This window comes from Hippichthys cyanospilos, chromosome 12 (assembly GCF_059441005.1).
Source record: "Hippichthys cyanospilos isolate Australia breed blue-spotted pipefish chromosome 12, RoL_Hcya_1.0, whole genome shotgun sequence".
Classification (NCBI taxonomy): domain Eukaryota; kingdom Metazoa; phylum Chordata; class Actinopteri; order Syngnathiformes; family Syngnathidae; genus Hippichthys; species Hippichthys cyanospilos.
In genome coordinates, this window is record NC_142380.1 from 9,904,589 (window position 1) to 9,922,844 (window position 18,256).

Here is an 18,256-nt window from a genome sequence, read left to right on the forward strand (position 1 = left end):
GCTCAGTATTACACATATTATAAACCCATTGTGACACTACAGTAATAGTGAAATTTGGGTGTGCATCTCTCCACAAAAGATGATTCAATACAGTTCAGGGACCTGAGTTTGAATCCACCTTGCTCCGGCCTTCCTGTGTGGAGTTTGCATGTTCTCCCCGAGCCTGTGTGGTTTCTCTCCGTGCATTCCGGCTTCCTACCACACTCCAGAAACATGCATTGCAGGTATAGTGGACATGGTAAATTGTCCTTAGGTGTGACTGAGTGTGTAGGGTGTCTCTCACCTACTGCCCGAAGTCAACCGGGATAGGCACCAGCAAGCATGCGACCCTTGGATAAGTGGCTCTAAAAATTCAACAATTTTTCAATTTATTAAAAATAAAGGGTTTGGTTAGATAAAACCTAATTTGCAATTTTGTAACGTCAACAAGAAAGATGTTGAGTCATGGGGCACATGAATGATGTGGCAGGCCAGATTTCCACCCCAGACCTGTAATGTGACATCTATGACCTGGAATGACATTCAGTCACTGCCACATTTTCCAATCAATACCTTACATTTCTTGACCGCTTAATATATTTGTTTTGTAAAAGCTGTCATTGTGAAAGTGTACTTAATATTGTGACTGGTGCTCATGTACAGAAGCAAGTGTGAAGTTTAAACCTTTTAAACCGCATCTTACATCAAGGGCAGAGGTTTCACCACACGGGTGCTGTCAACTGGCTATTGCGCAAAGTGGTAAAATACTGCCAGCTTGACCTCAGCTCCTCCTCACACATTTTATATGAGGCTTGGCGCATTATTTATTCATGTTCAAAGACAGTCGGTTGCTGGCATCCCAAGAGCTGCCAACAGGCGCACACTCCCCTGCATTTAAACTGAAATCAAAGCTGTGTAATATAGGCTGAATACATTTTCATGTTTTACTAGAATACATTGCATGTGTCAGCCTCAGCGTATGTTGGTGACATTTGCAGGAACCATGTCCACAATTGAGAAGGAGACAGAGTTGACACTAATCCACACAATAGGATGTGCCCATGTTGCTTGGGCGACACTAATTGACAAGATTTTATACAGCAAGACGCAAGTGTTTTGCCTGGTCTTACCCACACTGTCTATTGTGCATCTTAACAAGTGTGGAACAGTAATGAGACATCTGGAGTTGTTGCGGTGTCTTTGTGGTGGCGGTTACACACATCCACTCACTTTACGCAACTGGATGGTTATGTACAATAACAACCTTACAATATTTAAGCACTCTGTTAAAGTTAAGTAGTCTTAAAACATATCACGGGTTTGAAAGGTTTTAGGTTAAGCCCCAGTGAGGCTAAAATACATCCTGAATAATATTAGGAGTGCTTTTGGGGCAGTGTGGTGCTGTAGTGGTTAAGGAAAGGTTCTGGGATCAAATCTCGAGCCTCTGTCCAGGGCCAAACGTCCCAAACAATCCTAATGCGGCTAAAACTTGTTCAACCATTTTCTGTATTTGGTTGAATTTTGTCAGATTTTCAGTTTCTTTCACTTATTATTTGTGATGAGACTTTTGGCTCTTGAAAGGTAGCTGTTCATTAACAACACTGTTCACTTTGAAGAGTTGTTCAACAGACTTTTTTTTATGTCTTTTATTTTCAAGTATTAATATTTTCCTCAAAAGCGCAGTTTAGAACTGGCTGGCTGGGATAATGAATGAATCTATACCCATCTATCGAAGTCCTTCTTAGCAACTTTTTATATATATATATATATTATATATATATATATATATATATATATATATATATATATATATATATATATATATATATATATATATATATATATATATATATATATATATATATATATATATATACAGAGAGAGAGAGAGAGAGAGAGAGCAAGCGAGACTAAAAGCAGAAGCATCCATTAAACTGCTTTAAATTGTAAATGAAGTATAAAACATACACCCCCCAAAAAAAACAAAACAACAACATACAAACTAACGACACTGTTTTATGGGAGCTGGGACGAATTGAAGGTATTTCCATTCAACTCAATGGGAACAGATGATTTGAGATAGAAGTCACTAAATGAATTAAACTCACAGGTCAAGAGACCACGTTATATATTTTTAAATGTAAGGAGTAAAAGTAGAAAACAATATTCAAGTACAGTGGCCTGAAAAACGTACTTGGTGTAACTTTTCTTAGCAGAGTAAGATACAATTTCTACTTGTTACATCCCATCGCTGTAGAATTAGCTTCACTTTGAAGCATTGCGCGCGTGCGTCCACAGGCTCCCAAACAGCCAGGGGGGGCCAGGCGGATGATTGACAGCACTTGGCTGACTAGCGACCCTCCTTCCCGTCTTTCCTACCTCCCACCTCCTCTCTCGCCCTCTCCACTCTCTCTCTCCTCATCTCCGGGCTGCGCGCACACTCTCCACGCCGCCAACAGGGATGCATCGAGGGCGAAGCGCAGCCTGAAAAATGGCCCCGACTCCGCGCGTCTTGTGGATCTATCCTTCCCTTTTCCTTCTCACCTCCTCGGTGCTTTTTCACGTGTTGTCGCCGTGTGGAGCCTTAAGGAATTATCCCGATAATGAAGGTAGGTTGGTGGGTGTGCGCGGGCTACTTGGCCGGGTAGGGAGAAGGGAGGGGGGTACCGAGGATGATGTGGAAGGAGCCCCATCTGGAGCGCCCACTTGCCGGGCGAGGAGCTTTGGCGCTTCCCGATGAAGTGCTCCGCTCGGGTTATGAATCATGCATAAAGAGCCACAAAAAGAGCTAGTAGATGGAGGGGAGAAAGCGCGCGTCACGTTCCCCTCCTTTGCAAGGGATTTTGACATTAAATTTGCATGACATGTGACGACGGAAGGCTGTTGTGGAGCCGAAACACCAAAGTGGGCGAACTTGTAACAATTAAGCCTCCAAACAAGACTAATCTCATCCAGACGCGTTCATTAAAACACGCTGAGGGATGATGTCTTTTCTTCTGTGGACTCAAGCCATCTAACTCAGTCTGCAAATGAGAGGCAGCAATTGCATTACATTTGTCACAACCTCTCTGTGTTATTATATTAACATCGATGTTCGGCCAATACATTTAGTCGCTAACTACTCCTGACTGCTTCCCCGCCTGAAACATGCAAGATGGCTTGTTTACTGGCAACTTGCAGAAGAGAAAAGAAGTAATCGCTCCGTATGAAAGCAGGCGGGGAGACGAATGATGAGCACTTTATTAAGCAACTTATTGGCCAGGAGGAGAAATGATGCTGTCAGGCAGTGTCAGGACTGCATGTGTGATCTGACTTACTCCAGAAGTTTGCATAAAAAACAGGAGAAGAAAAAGAAGAGCGTTTCAAAGCATTTCAGAGGAGCAAAATCTTATGCAATATTCTTGTCAATGTTAGAATTTAATCTTACAACAAAGTCCAACACTTTGCTACAAATGTCCTTGATTTATTATGAAGGAACTTGTGGTGATTGCTGCTACGAGCCATCACTACCTAAGACAAAAAAAAAAAAAGAAAATTCTTTGAATAAGCACTCCTCTGCAGTTGCAGCCGCTATATTGCAGTAGTTTGACACCATAAACTGCAACTACATAAATAAACTAATAAATAAGACTGCTCACAATCTTTCGCTCTTGTGTTTCATGAGATTTTATATGTCAAAAATACTAGATGTATCACTGCTCAGTATCGTGAGAAAGGGTGAATATTCTTACTGGTATCGGTCTTAAAAACGTGGTATCGATCATCCATATGAGCTTAGTAATATGTGTTCTTTTGACTTTAAACATCAATTAGATACAATTAAAAGTGCCTAAACTGAAACTAAGTGATTCATCAACAAGAAGAAATCATTTTAAACATTAGCGCTAACTAAAGTTAAGCAAAAGTCATAACAAAATGCATCGTTTGCTAGTATCTCAAGGAGTGGCTATAAATTGTTTTAAAATACGTGATGCTCAGGTCTCACACAATGAATCACATCAAACAGGCCACACCTCAACCAGAATGGATGAGACCTCCAGTTTGAGCGTGTAAGCTCCGCGCATAGGTACAATGCTGAATGTATGTCACAGCCCGGAGGAGTTCTCCCTGGCTCGGGAGGATAGACGAAGACTGAGGATGAGGAGAGGCAGTCAAGGGAGGAGTGTTTAAACAAGTGGAGACAATGCAGAATGCATGTGATGAAATATTCATTGAGGTGAATGCACAATGAAGGATGATGAATTGAAACTCCTGTTGATTTAGATAAACGAGCTTGCGGTGTACATGGCCAGCTCCCACTTTAATTGATATATACACCGAGTGACTTTTTCTAGATTTTTACTCTCTCGTCCTCATGTGAGCTTGGTATCCAGCTGTTTCACACACACTGGCCCAATTTGCACCTCAAGCCCACTTCTGTATAGTAAACACCTCCCATTCCCGGCTACATCATTAGTTGCACCTGCCCAGTCTAAAGCGCACGAATAATAATACTGATTTAATGCAGTTCACTGTAAGAAATTAGCACAATTTGTTAAATGAAGACTACTGTGGCAATGCCGATTAAAAAATGGATGTGAATGTTTTTGACGCAGACTTTTGATACAGCTTCTACACTACATAATGCTGTACCTCGTATGTCAGAACATTTCAAATGGAGGTATGAGCATGATTGGGGGTACGTGATGGCATTCCAGGGGGTGCGTGAGATTTTAACAAGGTTTCTGCAAGTATCAGAAAATTAGATTTTTAATTGTTTTTAATAGGGATTAACCAAGATGAAAATGTTTGACTAAAACCAAACATGAGACACACTTGGCTAAAAACTAAAACATAGGAGAAAAAACAAACAAACAAACAAACAAACAAAAACGTACTTTTGCACATTGTTTCGCAGCAGACAATCTTTTAATGCTTTGATGGTCTGTTTTTGGGTCTCAATACGAAATATTAAACTGTATTCGAATGCTACACTGGCAACATGTAGTTAGCGGCTAGTGCTAACTTTGGGCACCTGTGCCGTATCATACAGTGACAGTGTAATTGATTGACAATTTATTAGATTACTTAATCAGCGATTGAACACTTTTTTAATGGTGGTCTGTTGATGCTGGGAAAGCCGTGATGTGATGGAAATAAAAACACACAAGGAGGAGGAAAGCTTGCTAGTAGCCACCATCGCTGCAAAGGCCAACTTCAAAATAAAAGCTTGCTACTGCTATTGTTTTGTCGGCCATAAATAATGTGGTGTGTTGATTTTGAAGTAGGACTTTGCAATTGGAGTGGAATGTAATGATATTGACTTGCTTTGGTAGGTCTTTTTAAGATGTGGAAGCTCAGCATTGCTCTCTTTTCTTGACCTGCTGAAATGCTTTACTGTTGTTGCCGACTAAGCGACACCCCTCTCCTCTCCTGTATGCTGTGAAATTCAGACTGAAGCTTGCTGGCAGCGGTGTTTGCGTCATTTTTCTGATGTGTTTTGCCAGTTTTAATTGCCTTTAGTGTGGCTCTAGTTTTTAATCCCATGACAGGAACTGTACATTTTTCTTTTCAAATTAAAAGCCGACTGAATGGAACATGAAACAACCATGCTAAATTGGGTTGTACTCACTCCCTTGCCAAATTGTGTATGTTTTCACTTTTTCCTTCACTTTTTTTTTTCTTCATTTATTAGTGACACAATTTTGTGGCAGACAAGCCAGAACGGATGTCATCTGCCCAACATTGACATATTTTGTGCTTTTTAGGGGGCAAAAACAAACAAAACATACAAAAAAAACAGGTAGAGAATAACTTAGCTCATGGATAGGTGCACTCTGATAGAGCCATTTAAGTCCTTCTTAGCAACCTTTTCTTCAACTTGAAGCCTTCTGCTGAAGGCTGAAATGGTTTGACTTCATAGTATGTGCGTGTGTGGGAATGGGCTCGCAGGCTGGAGCTGTCATAAAAACTTACAGTTCCCCAATCAGCACCAATTAAAGAGCAAAAGGGTCCTTGGACACAGCTGATACTGTGAGCTAAAATTGTGTTTCAGTATCAACAAGCTTTGTTTACTACGTGATCTTATGCGGAGATTGTTGGCATTTACAAGAAGAGCAGTTGTGAGGGTGGACAAGCGGAACAAAGTGCTACAGGGGGAATTGATCAGATTGCTTGAAATTGGCGCTAACTGCAGACAGGGGAACATGATCTATCGTGGAAATTACTGTTTTCACAAGTCCCTTTTTAAAGTCTTTGTCAGAAACACATGAGAGAGAAAGAGGATTAGGAGATGATTGCGTACCAGCAGAGGGAGCCCCACACACTTATTCTGTCTTGTGTGAACCCTGAGGGCAAACTGATGTAACATGCGGATGGGTGTCCCTAGGTCTGTACTCTTTGTGCGGCTCCATCTTTACACCTGTTGTTTTCCCCAATTTCACCTTCTTTTGTCGAACTGTCTTTGGCTCCGCTGTTTTCTATTTTTGTGATCCTAGATACACAGCCCCCTCAATCCTTGAAAACATTGTTGGGGTTTCCCTTTCAGGTCATGCTAATTAGACTATAGCGTCTAAACAGTTAGAAACCTGTGAGTGCAGTGTGAGAAGCGAGTTTATAAAAAATGTATCAAAGCGTGGTAAAATGAATGAATGACTAAATAAATAAACAAATAAATAAAAATGTGCCTCCCTTTGGAGGTTTGCTAAGCTCGATGGTAGGCTGTTATGGCCTAAACTCTGTCAAAGTATCAATTGATGGCAAGAGAATTATGAATACAATAATCAATTTTATTAATACACTGTCTATTAGCAAAGATACATTCATTAAAAAAAAAATATATCGTAACTTTCTGAAGACTAATATTTATTATAAAGGTGGAGCGATTAATCAGTGGACAACTAATTGATCATCTAATTAATTGATCATTTTTAATCATCAGTTAATTGTTGGGACCTAAAATTGTCCAAATCCTTAATCCTCCCAGCTCGTTATATGATCGGATTTATTTTGTTCTTCGTGGACAGACCCATAATCATTGTGTTCAATCGAAATGATGTGCTTTGTTTTGGAAAACAATGACCAAAATGTTTGCCCTATTTAGTGACATGTTATGGACCAAAAAAATCACCAAATATTAAGAGCAGTGTCTATCTAAAAAAAAAAATGCTTGATTTTTTATTTGATTTATTATATATTCATTAATCGGCTGTTCCTTCTAGCTGACATATGCATAACATATTGATTAATTTCCATTTTTCAGAAGTGTTTGTAGTTGACTAGACCAACTCTCTGCTTCAACACTTCTGCAGAAAGACCTCTATTAAAAGTAAACTTCACTACAGAAGCCAGTATTTTACATTTCACGTTTGCGTAGCGGTTTCTGCAGATTTTTTGTTTTCTGCTTTTCTTAGTGTGTCACATGATTAGCTAGTCCTCGTCATCCTTTATAATGATATCCGGAGTAGCCAGTAGCTTATTTGCTTACTTACTAGCATAGTGCCTCGCATAACCAGTAGTTCCCAACCAGTAGAGAAGACCGGTTTGATGTAGAAGCATGTATGGCCAGCATCATCGTAATTGGTTAGCATCATCGAAATCTATACCGAATATACAGCGCACCCTCATTCACATGAGGTTTTTCATTATGTTGGTTTTAGGTAGAGATGCCAGAGGGAAGTTGTTGTAAGAGGCTTCTCCGTATTGCTTTGTAAGGTTAACGTGAGCAGTTATTTGCAGAGACAAGCATATGTAGAACATGCCCTCTACTGACACAAGCACGCACGTGCACACCATTTTAATGATTCACACAAGATCCTGACTGTGGTATAATGCAGGGTCAAAGGTCTCCTCTGCTTTAATTGCTTTAATCTATAAGGGTTGCTTGTAGTTATCGGCAGAGCCATACCTCAGTGTGAATGTGCTTTTGTGCGCTCACGATGGGCGCACTCCTGTGTAACAGCCATGACCTTGAACAGAAGAGGCTATAGATCGCTCTTGTCGCCAGAGAGCAGTAAAAAGAGAGGCAACAAAAAGCACAGGCACGCACCTGATATTTTTTTTATTTTCTCTAATCTCCTTCTTTCATATGTGCCCTAGTTTGCTTTATCTCTCTTTTGGATTGTTTTCTCTTCTGTTCTTAGTTGAGCTCTTTCTCCTTCCCCTCCTGCAGTAAGACTCGGAGCAAGGTGGGGCCGCATATGTGTAATGCATAGGCACATCGAGGTTGGTGCCCATGCATTGTGCATGCACGCCCACAGACACTCATTCCATCCTAATGTATGGCTAGGGGGCAGTTTGGTGGTCTTGGTCCAGAGAATAGCGTCAAGCATTCCTGCGGCTAGCTGATAGATGAGGCCATAAATACAGTGCAGTGACAGGGAATGATTCTGGTGTGAAGGCTAGGAACATATACTGTGTTTGTGTGCTTGGGTGTAATCCTGTGTGTGCGCTAAGATCAATGAAAAGCAAAGGTAAAAAGCAAAGCCACGGGAGTGAGGCGAAACAAAAGACAAAGAGGCACGTGTTGTGGCAACACATACTGATTGTAAGCCCGATGAAGCTTTGTCTTGTATTAATAAATAAACCATGCGAATCAGCCTCGATTATTTGAAGTATTTCTTGTCTTCTGAAGGGAGCAGAACATGCAGCACATTGATCTTTGCTCTTTGTTGTATGTGTTTTACTTGATGGCTGCTTCATTAGATTCTAGCCAAGGGTGAAATGAAAATACTAAGTGTGTTTGTATCGAAACCTCAATAGGAATGTAAAGCAAGCATGCTGGTTGGATTAGCTTGGCACAATGAGCCATGTCTTGCTAGCGCCTCTGCATTTGGCTCTGTCGTTATCCGTTAACACATTATATGCAAAATTCTTTTTACTTTTTGTGCCAACTATGAGTTATTTTTTTACCATCCAATAAAAAGATGACACATCAAGCAAGTGTGCAGCCAATATGCACATGGACTAATGGGACATTTCACCCATTGCATTCAACTGTGACAGCATTTAACTCATTTAGTACCAGCATTGTTGGGCAAGTGACTTAAAAACTGTATAACTATATATTGTAATGCATTGTAACGTATGTTAATGTCATTTGTACTGAGTAAAATATTATTATTTTTTTGTGGATAAGGCCTTACACTACTTCATTTACAGCAAAAAGTAATGCATTTCAGTAATTACATTACTTTTGTAATGCATTAGTTTTTGCTGTAAACAAAGTAGTGTAAGCCATTACAATAATTACATTACCTTTGTTATGCATTACAGTAATTACATTACTTTTGTAATGCATTACTCCTAACACTGAGTACCAATCTATTGTAGACCTTCCTCAAGCCCAGCACAGAAAAATTAAAAGATATTCATAAATATATACCTGATATTGAATTTCTGGACTAGAAATAAAGCGTATAAAAACGTTTTTGGAAGTGAATGAGTTAAGCTATTTACACGCTGACCACACTCCGGTTTCCACTCCAATTTCCAAAAACATCGATGGCAGGGATTATGGAAACTCCAATTGCCCTTTAGTGTGTTTGTGAGTGTGAATGGTTGTATGTCTCTGTGGGATTGGCTGGCAATCAGATCAAGGTGTACCCCGCCCACTGCTCAGAGACAGCTGAGATAGTCTCCAGCACACCCGTGATTCTAGTGAGGTTGAATCTGTATGCCTGTTGGACTGTATTCTGATGGTCAAGGCAAGCATAACGAGTACAAAAGGTTAAAACTGGATTACGAATCGTTAGTCTAATCTCAATGGGGCTTGACGATTTGAGATACAACTGTTTTCAGTTATGAGCATGGTCTTGGAATTGTTGCTTAAGTCAAGGCACCACTTTAAACGAGGGCCAAGTCCAAACTTGTGGGTTGGTTGTTCGAAGCAGGATAGTCTGCTAAAACCACATTTGTTCCAAATTCAGTGGAAGTTCTGCTATGCAAATGTCCTGCAGGCCTATTGAGGCCACACCCCCTGCTTCACTGAGAATTCCACCAACACGTGCACAAATGATTTCTGAAATCTTGCATGCTACAGCAGAGTATCGAGGCCACATTACAGCATCTGAACCATGAGGAAAATGTTTTATTCAGCATTCCTCTTTTTGCTGCTCATTGAAAGAACTTTTTTAGTTTCCATGAAGTTTTCATAAACCTGAGGAGAAATATGCTAAACCATTGAAGCCAGCCTTATAAGGCATTACTCCAGGTTTCATTTTTGATAGGATGATCAATCTCTATGTTCATCACCCTCAGTCCATGTTGTGCACGCACATCAATGTGAATGCTCTTCTGGATTTAGATATAAAAGGTGCCCCCGCTACACACATTCTTTGCTCCCTTGCAAATTCTTCATCACTCACATGCATACGCTGTACAGGCCATTACTTCTGTTTTCCTGACCCAAAGTGTGGCCTAATTGAATTCTGCTGTTTCCAGTTTCTCTGTGGTCCTCTCTCTGTTTGCACTGCACGTTTGGCTTGGTCTGCGTTAATGACTGGGGACATTAAGCAGTTTAAGAAAAAAGTACTCCTAGTTTCGGCCCATCTCTTTACTGGGTTTGGTCATGTGACGTTTGCAATCTGATAGCTGTGATTGGTTGTTACCTGAGCCCTGTAAATTGAGTAAATATATGGATGTTCTTATTTAATTGGTCAAATAAATAGTAAAATGTTTCCACGTAAAATGGTATTGCTCTTTGGTGGTCAGTATTTCTATGGATATTTGCGATGCCGTACTGTGTGAGTGGTCAAGGAACGCACCTCCAGTCTGCTGCACGAGCAAGTACAATACTGTAAATTTCAGACTATAAACCAATATTTTTTTCCTCACACTTTGAGCTCTGCGGCTTATATTCCATTGCGGCTAATCTGCAGTTTTTTGTACTAGCTATGTACTAGCAATGTCCTCAAAAACAAAGGCAGACAGAAGAAGACTTTCACAGTCGTGATTTTCAGTTTGAACTGCTATTTTATTCGCCATCATGAGGCATTCTCCACTAGTAAAAGCAAAAAGCCATGTAAGAGTTATAATGTTGCAGTATTCTAACAATCTGAGTGTGTCTGTCTTATAGTGAAAATATGTTGGTGCTGCTCTTAATCCTAAATGTGCACGTATGTTTGAATTGTGTGTTGGTGCTGCTCATTCCTAAACATGCAGGCCTGTTCGGTCTGTGTTGAAAGCGTGATATTGCTTTAATAAGATAGCTTGAAAAATGAAGGTTTTAATAAAAACAAAAGTTTAAATAACGTCGATGTACCATCTTTCTGCGTAAATATCTGATGTTACAATCTGCGATTTATAGTCTTGTGCAGCCTATACATGACAAAATAGAGTTTCTTTTAAATTTTTGTCAGTGCAGTTTATAACCCAGTTCAGTTTATAGTCAGAGACATATGGTAGTCACTCTGGATGTTTGCCATGTAGCAGTTGATCAATAAATGGAAACACTATTTTCCTTGTTAAAAAACAAAACAAAGTTATCTGGCACAATATAACTTGCTGTCCTACATTGGAAACACATTGCCAGAAAGCTCAACTTGACTTCATTAGCCAAAATTCGTCCACTAAGAAGCAGGCATTAATGGCCTTTTTTAATTGATTAATCGTATAAATCTCTATGATAACCGAATGTTTGACATATACATGGCCCAAACAGTTAGCTTGCAAGACCGAAAAGTATTATAAAATGGACTGTAACTTATGTAAAATCAAAACAAACCAATGTAGCTAGTGAAATCTGGGTAAAAAATCTGGACTGCATTGTTTAAAATGGGATATATGGTGCCCCTGTTGTGCTTAGGCCATAACAAATATAGCACTAAAATGATAAATGTGATACGCAAATGGGCGAAGGTTTCCTGTTAGTTTTCAGCTAGTCACAAATAATATTCAAACACATCATAATTTTTGAAGAAATTCCAACAATTTTACATTCAAATCAAAATAATAGGCTGCTTGGAAGCCTTTGAACAAATGTCCTTTGGATGTGTCGACAGACACTGCCTTTGTGTGTACGCGCATCACAAGTAACAACCTGTCTGCCATGTGATTTCCTATCCGTGTCAAGTGCTAAGGCCCACTGCTCTAATTTCCCCTCCTGTGGCCAACCACTGTGTGACAGAAGTGTGAGTCCACAGGCTATCAGGACTCTGCTCTCATCAGGAGGAATGTCTTACACTGTAAAAGGTCAAGAAGAAACATAGAGGCGGCACCGCAAACCTGAGCATGGCGATGTAAACACATTTCATAGTCAGAAACGCTGTCTCATCCAGCGGCCTTTAGTCAACGGTCATTCTTCGCTATACTAATTTCATTCACTTAAGAAATGCTGCAAGTGTTTAATGGCGTCGTGTTACTAGTTTACAAAGTTGTTTGTGAATCCCTCAAGGTCCCCTGTGCTTGTGTAAGTGAGGGCACATGCAAGGAGTTGTGTGTGTGTGTGTGTGTGTGTGTGTGTAGCTCTTTGCCCTTGATGAAGTGTCGGCATCTCTTATTAAAAAAGAAACAAGTGTCTGGGTCTGACTGGGTGTCACAGTTCAGCACAGCAAGCATTCAACCAGCAGACAACCCCACGCATTCAAAGGCACACACTCTAGTGCATCTTCAAGTGACAAACTAGGACAGGGCTATTGTCATAGGCTGTCAGAACAAAGTTTTTTTTTTCTTTTTTTTCTGTTATCCATTAGCGCTGGTAGTGTACACTATACTGTATGCAATAGCAGCTCATACATCTTCAATGTAGTCAGAATAAAGTTACTACGTCAAAATTGAGAGACATATAGTGATCACAATCCATCAAGGGAATATGTACATGTTATTCTAATTATATGCTGTGGTGTTAATCTTTCTTTGACATTTCGGCTCAGAAAAAGCTTTCCTGATATTCAAGTGTAATTTCTGAGGAAAGAGCACTTTCTAGCGATTTGTAGAATTAGAGTACATATGATCTGTTGTCGTGACTGCCAAGCTTTCGTCAAGGCTGCTCATGGTAATTGCCATTTTTTTCGTCCGTCTTGAATCATCTCTCTGTCACATTCCACCGTGTATCTGAGATTTTACTATATATGTGTGGCAGGGCTATAATGAAGTCCAACTTTATCAAGTCAAAGTCAAATTTGAGGGTCAAAGACCTGGATCCAAATCAAGATTGAATCCTCACGGTCTAATTCCAAGTTCAAGTTCACAGGAGATCAAGAATCAAATTTAAAAGAGAAAAATAATATTTTTACTAAATCTAAGTCATGTTCGAGTCACAAAGGTCGGAGTCCCAGTCAAGACCAAGTGGCGTTAGTGCCATGACTCAATCTTATTCAAATACACACAAAGCAAATATCTGGATAAATATTTCTTTTTTTGTTTTAATAGGGCTCCATTCTACAGTATTGTCATCTTTTGACAATAAAGTCTGTTAAAATTTTTTGATTGTGAACGCTCTAATATTTACAGTAAACCTCAATTAATCACTGAGGCTATGTTGCCATTCCACCTGCAATAGTTGCAAACCTGCACATTTTTTCATAACATTTGGTCTACCATTCCACCTACAGGCCCCACTACTCTAAACTGAGGATTTTTGTTATTAGTGCATTTTGCCATTTGCTGTTGACTGAACATGACATCAATGTTGCTAAGTGCTCAGATAATGAACAATCATGACTGAGCTTGTGAACATCAGTCACATGACCCAACTCAGAAAACAGGGGAGTCGTAATTTGTCATGATATGAGCCGTACACAACTGGGATGTTATTTTCAGTAGACAGCAAGCGGAAAAATGGCCAACCCATGAGATGGGTACAGGAGGGTGAATTTTGCTGGTAAATTCGTATTCCATAAATCTAACTGTGTTTAGACTAGTGGGGGTGCATCGACAAATCAACTTCCATGTGTGAGGTTGACAAGTTTGCGTGTGAAATTCTGGAAAAGCGCTGTGGCTGACAACAGCATCTATTTGAGTGTGTTCAGTTCTCCCTAATGGCTTAAACTGCATCAGCGAAATTGCTTTTTAATCCCCACATGAGGTCATTACAGAACGTAAATACACTGTAAAAACATCTAAAAACATTCTGATATACTGTAGCAGGGATGCGATTGATATTTTGCGATAGTGTGGAAACACTTTTCTTAAAAGCCTTTCCAAAAAGGGCAACAAGTGTTGTTCTACGCCTCCAGCTTTGCAAAGCGTAACCTTCATCTTGCAGTTCTCACTACTTCGCAAGAGGAAGACCAGTTATGAAACAATCATGGAAAGTCATAAGCAAAGAACATAGACGCACACACACAAACACACTTTCGGAGCCTCCATTAAAGTGACATGACCAGTGGATGGGCACGGCAAGAGATAACTAGAAGAAAAACAAGTGCAGGGCCTCTGGTGGGTTGTGGATGAGTGGAGAGAGGACTGATGAAAAGACAGCAGTGAGTGGAGCGCTCCTGCTGCGGGGCAGCTTTCTTCCCAAAGTTCATAGCTCATCTGTTTGCACTCGTCGGTCCTGCTCTCTGCTGGCCTTTGTGTTGCCCTGACAACAACCTCCCCACCTCGTTCGGGCGCAACTGTCAAACGGGAGGAAGCACGGTGAAGTATGTGACGGAGTGGACCGCAAGGACTCAGATATCACATGTGCTGTACGGGCAGTTTATCAAAATGTAATCAGGATTTCGATTTTGGCTTTCAATCATAGAAAGTCAAAGGAAAACCAATATATGTGCTCAATAGCGCAGAGTGTGTTCCTGTGTTGCGAATGCTCCATGAATGTGTCGTGTCGCTTGTTTGCCTTCCCTGAGTATGCTTTAAGAAGCTTAATGACATCGCAGTTGGAGTTTACTGAACAACTAAACACATAACAAAATTAATTGCGCAAATTTTATATTTACAATTAATAGTTCATTTTAGGTAAGCTTAATGCTAGCAATCAGTGGAAAAGCATTCACTGTCAGGCTAGGAAAAGCAAGGGGGAGATTTATCATAGCAAACAGTGCAGTAACACATATATGCAGTTAATTTAATAATCTTCACACGCTCACGTTCTTCCTAATTTGTGAAAACAAGGTACAGTATTGTAATAGTTTGCTCCTCTACTGCTTTTTTTTAAAACCTATTTTAAGAGTATTTCCATGCATGCACCCCCCCACCGCCCCTTTTTTTGTCATTACTTTGGAATCTCACCTTTCAATCTCAATTTAACCTCGTTTACTATTTTAGTTTATGCACAATATCTTTTTGTAAATGAACAAATAAATAACAATTCTCCATTTATGTAATATTTACGGTATACAAAAACAGTCTTGGCATATTCTAGTGGTTGGATCTATGCAGTGCTTCTTTCGTGTTGCCTAACCATCATTGGCAACATGCATTGCTGTAAACTAAAAACGAGTTAAATCACTCCTCTGTGTAAAGCAGAATTATCAGCTCTGCATCCTTGATCATCTAATCAAAAATCCAATTGATGTTACATCCGTGAATAGCCTGATGGAATACAGGTAGTTTTTTTCGTACTAATGACGGCATGTATGTTAACTGCTGAAATGTAGCAACAACAACAACAAATTGTTAATGTGTGATTATGTTAAAACAGCCCATGCATGAATTTGTGGGTACAATGCATTCACCCAATCATCAATGACTGTGGAAGTAAGTCTCATTTTGAGGTCTCATGTTTAAATAAAGCAATAGCATGGCTCACTGAATGCCTAATTTTGGGTGTTCTACGGTCAACTGCTGAATGATGGCCCAGTATTTTATGATTGTAAATTTGTTTTACCAGCCTAGTTTTCCCTGAAGATTATTAAACATCACATCCTCTTCAATCCAGTTGTTTATGCCTGCAGAGAGTGATGACTGCAGTTTCACTTTACAATATACATCTTTAAGCATGATTATTGACGTATATGGGAAAAAAAGTGTTTAGCAGAAGCACATAGAATGATAAGTACACTATTGGAAACACATTTTTTTCTGATCTGTTGATCTTGCTTTCTTTCAATATATTGCTTGCATGTTTTTACTAGGTACGATCCAATACAATGGGACTGCTTTGTTTTGTTTCATGTACAAAGAAGAAACAATGTGCTAAAAACTCAAGGTCAAAATATTTTGTTTGTTTTTTCTATAATGATTTTTTTCCATAAAGTGAACCCCCATTTTGAGAAAAATGCAAAACAAGCTTTTGTAGCGTAATATTACATTTTATTCAGTATTTTATGCTTCGCGAAGCATGCAAAGGTACCAACAGCGCTTCAGAGTCTTTGGCATCGCTTCTTTGTTTTTCATGCTTTTCTTGCTCCTCTGTAATATTTGCATTTTCACCAACTGACCCCCTTCTATTTGCCCATGCCCATATGTTTGTATTATTTTCAAAGTGTGTTTAAAGACCTAAAGAATAAAATGCTGCTATTTAAAACAAATGCAAAGGGAGTATTTAAATAGGATACTTAGATATCTTGGAGTTGATTTGCTGCAGGGGTGGTCCGAAATGTAAGGAAGAGGAAGAGGAGATTACGCTACGCGTAAATGGAGACGAGAGTAAACAAAATGTGACTTGTAAGTCAAGGTACCATTGTAACCACCAGGATACTTTACATCCCTTATTAGCCATAAAGTAAGCTCTTTATTAAAAATCACGTTTTATACTCCGCTTTAAGGTTCTCTTTAAGCAAATAAAATTGTATCAGGGACTTAACACATTTAGCACAAGGAATATATAGTGTGGAAGTCACTACCAAACAACATGTTTAAGTTGTTGTTGTAATCTCATAGCTTGATTTTTCATGATTTGAAAAGAGTTTTCAACAAAATTATCTTCCTAACCATTTTCCAATAGAACTGGCCCTATTGGGGTGTCCAGTTAATTTTGAATAGGGTACACGCAGGAGTGGTGGCCAGTCAATCACAGGGCACAGCATGCCACTATCACTCACACTCTTAAATTACATCCATCAGCCATTTGGAGTCTTCAATGAACATAGCACATGCTTTTGGGATTTGGGAAAAAGCCCACATTGGTTTGGATTAACAACCTTGATATTAATACAGTTACTAAAATAATAATGACAACAGCCAAATTAATAATGAATAGTCCTTCTGACGATAACTTTGCCGTTACATTCACTGCATATGCATTTTACTGGATTGGAATGTTAGATGTAGGTTTTTTTTGTTTTGTTTGGGTTAGGTGTTATTTTATGTTTTAGAAAAACAGCCTGGTTAACAGTGAAGAATAAAACCAGCCAAAAACAAAAAGAGCAATGTGGACAAATTCGTAGCTTGTCGCCTATAGTCAATTGTTTGTACTCAATTAAAAACAACCTAATTAACTATGTATGAAGTTATGCACTGTGCTTCACATCCCTGGTGTGGCATTTTTCCATCACTGTGTGTATGTGCAAGTGTATAAGCATCCTGGTCTCTTTGTGTGCCAGCCGAGATGTTGGCATCGCTGCTTGAGGCTTGGCAGGTTCTGCCCAGCTCTACCAGAGAAAAAGAGAGAGAGAGAGAATGCAATCATTTGTATTTTCAGTTGGTTTATATATTTCTATACATATTTAGGTACAATTTTTATTTAACTTTTGTGTTCAAGACCATTTTTATTGAACTATTACTACAATAAGTTATTCCTCAAATAATTAAGTGCAGTGCTAATATTTAAACCGTCTCTAATGTTAGAGGCGACAAAACATTTTTATTGAACTATTACTACAATAAGTTATTCCTCAAATAATTAAGTGCAGTGCTAATATTTAAACCGTCTCTAATGTTAGAGGCGACAAAACGATTCACTCCTTCAATACCAAATGTTTTTCAAGAGTCCAGACATTCAGTTCCAGGTACTTATTATTTTATTTCTATTTTTTTTCAGTGATTTAAAAATGGTGGAGAATTAATGAAATAAGTACTAAAGACATCAATTACTTTAGGTAATCAACTAATTCAATCACAGAAGAGTCTTAAATATTACAAGTTAAACATTAGTATGTTATTTATTTATTTATTTATACAGAAAACTATTTTGAGGCCCTCAATACCCTAATATAAAACCATGTGTAAATTAGTAACTTGGAAATGAACGCGTGGACTGTAAAGCCGTATAAATACGTCTTTGGGATTGAATGAGTTAAGTACTGAAGTAATTAGTACCTAAAGTAATTGATTATTATTGATTTTTTTAATTGAATGCTTAATTTAAGTAATACAATACTACAATTCCCAATTACTTTAGTAGCCAAAATAATTGATACATCACATCACATTATCTTAGTACTTTAATACCGAACATGATCGTACTTTAATACCGAAC

At 39.0% G+C, this 18,256-nt stretch overlaps 1 protein-coding gene across 1 annotated transcript in view; it reads left to right on the forward strand.

Moving 5' to 3' along the window:
• Nucleotides 1–2,433: 2,433 nt before the first annotated feature.
• The window catches only part of LOC148414789 (ephrin type-A receptor 3-like), a 109,517-nt gene continuing 93,694 nt past the window's right edge, over nt 2,434–18,256 (forward strand). Inside the window, exon 1 of the mRNA XM_088428800.1 lies at nt 2,434–2,588. Coding sequence (XP_088284926.1) covers nt 2,471–2,588 — 118 coding nt within the window. The 5' untranslated portion in view covers nt 2,434–2,470. The remainder of the gene's footprint in view (nt 2,589–18,256) is intronic.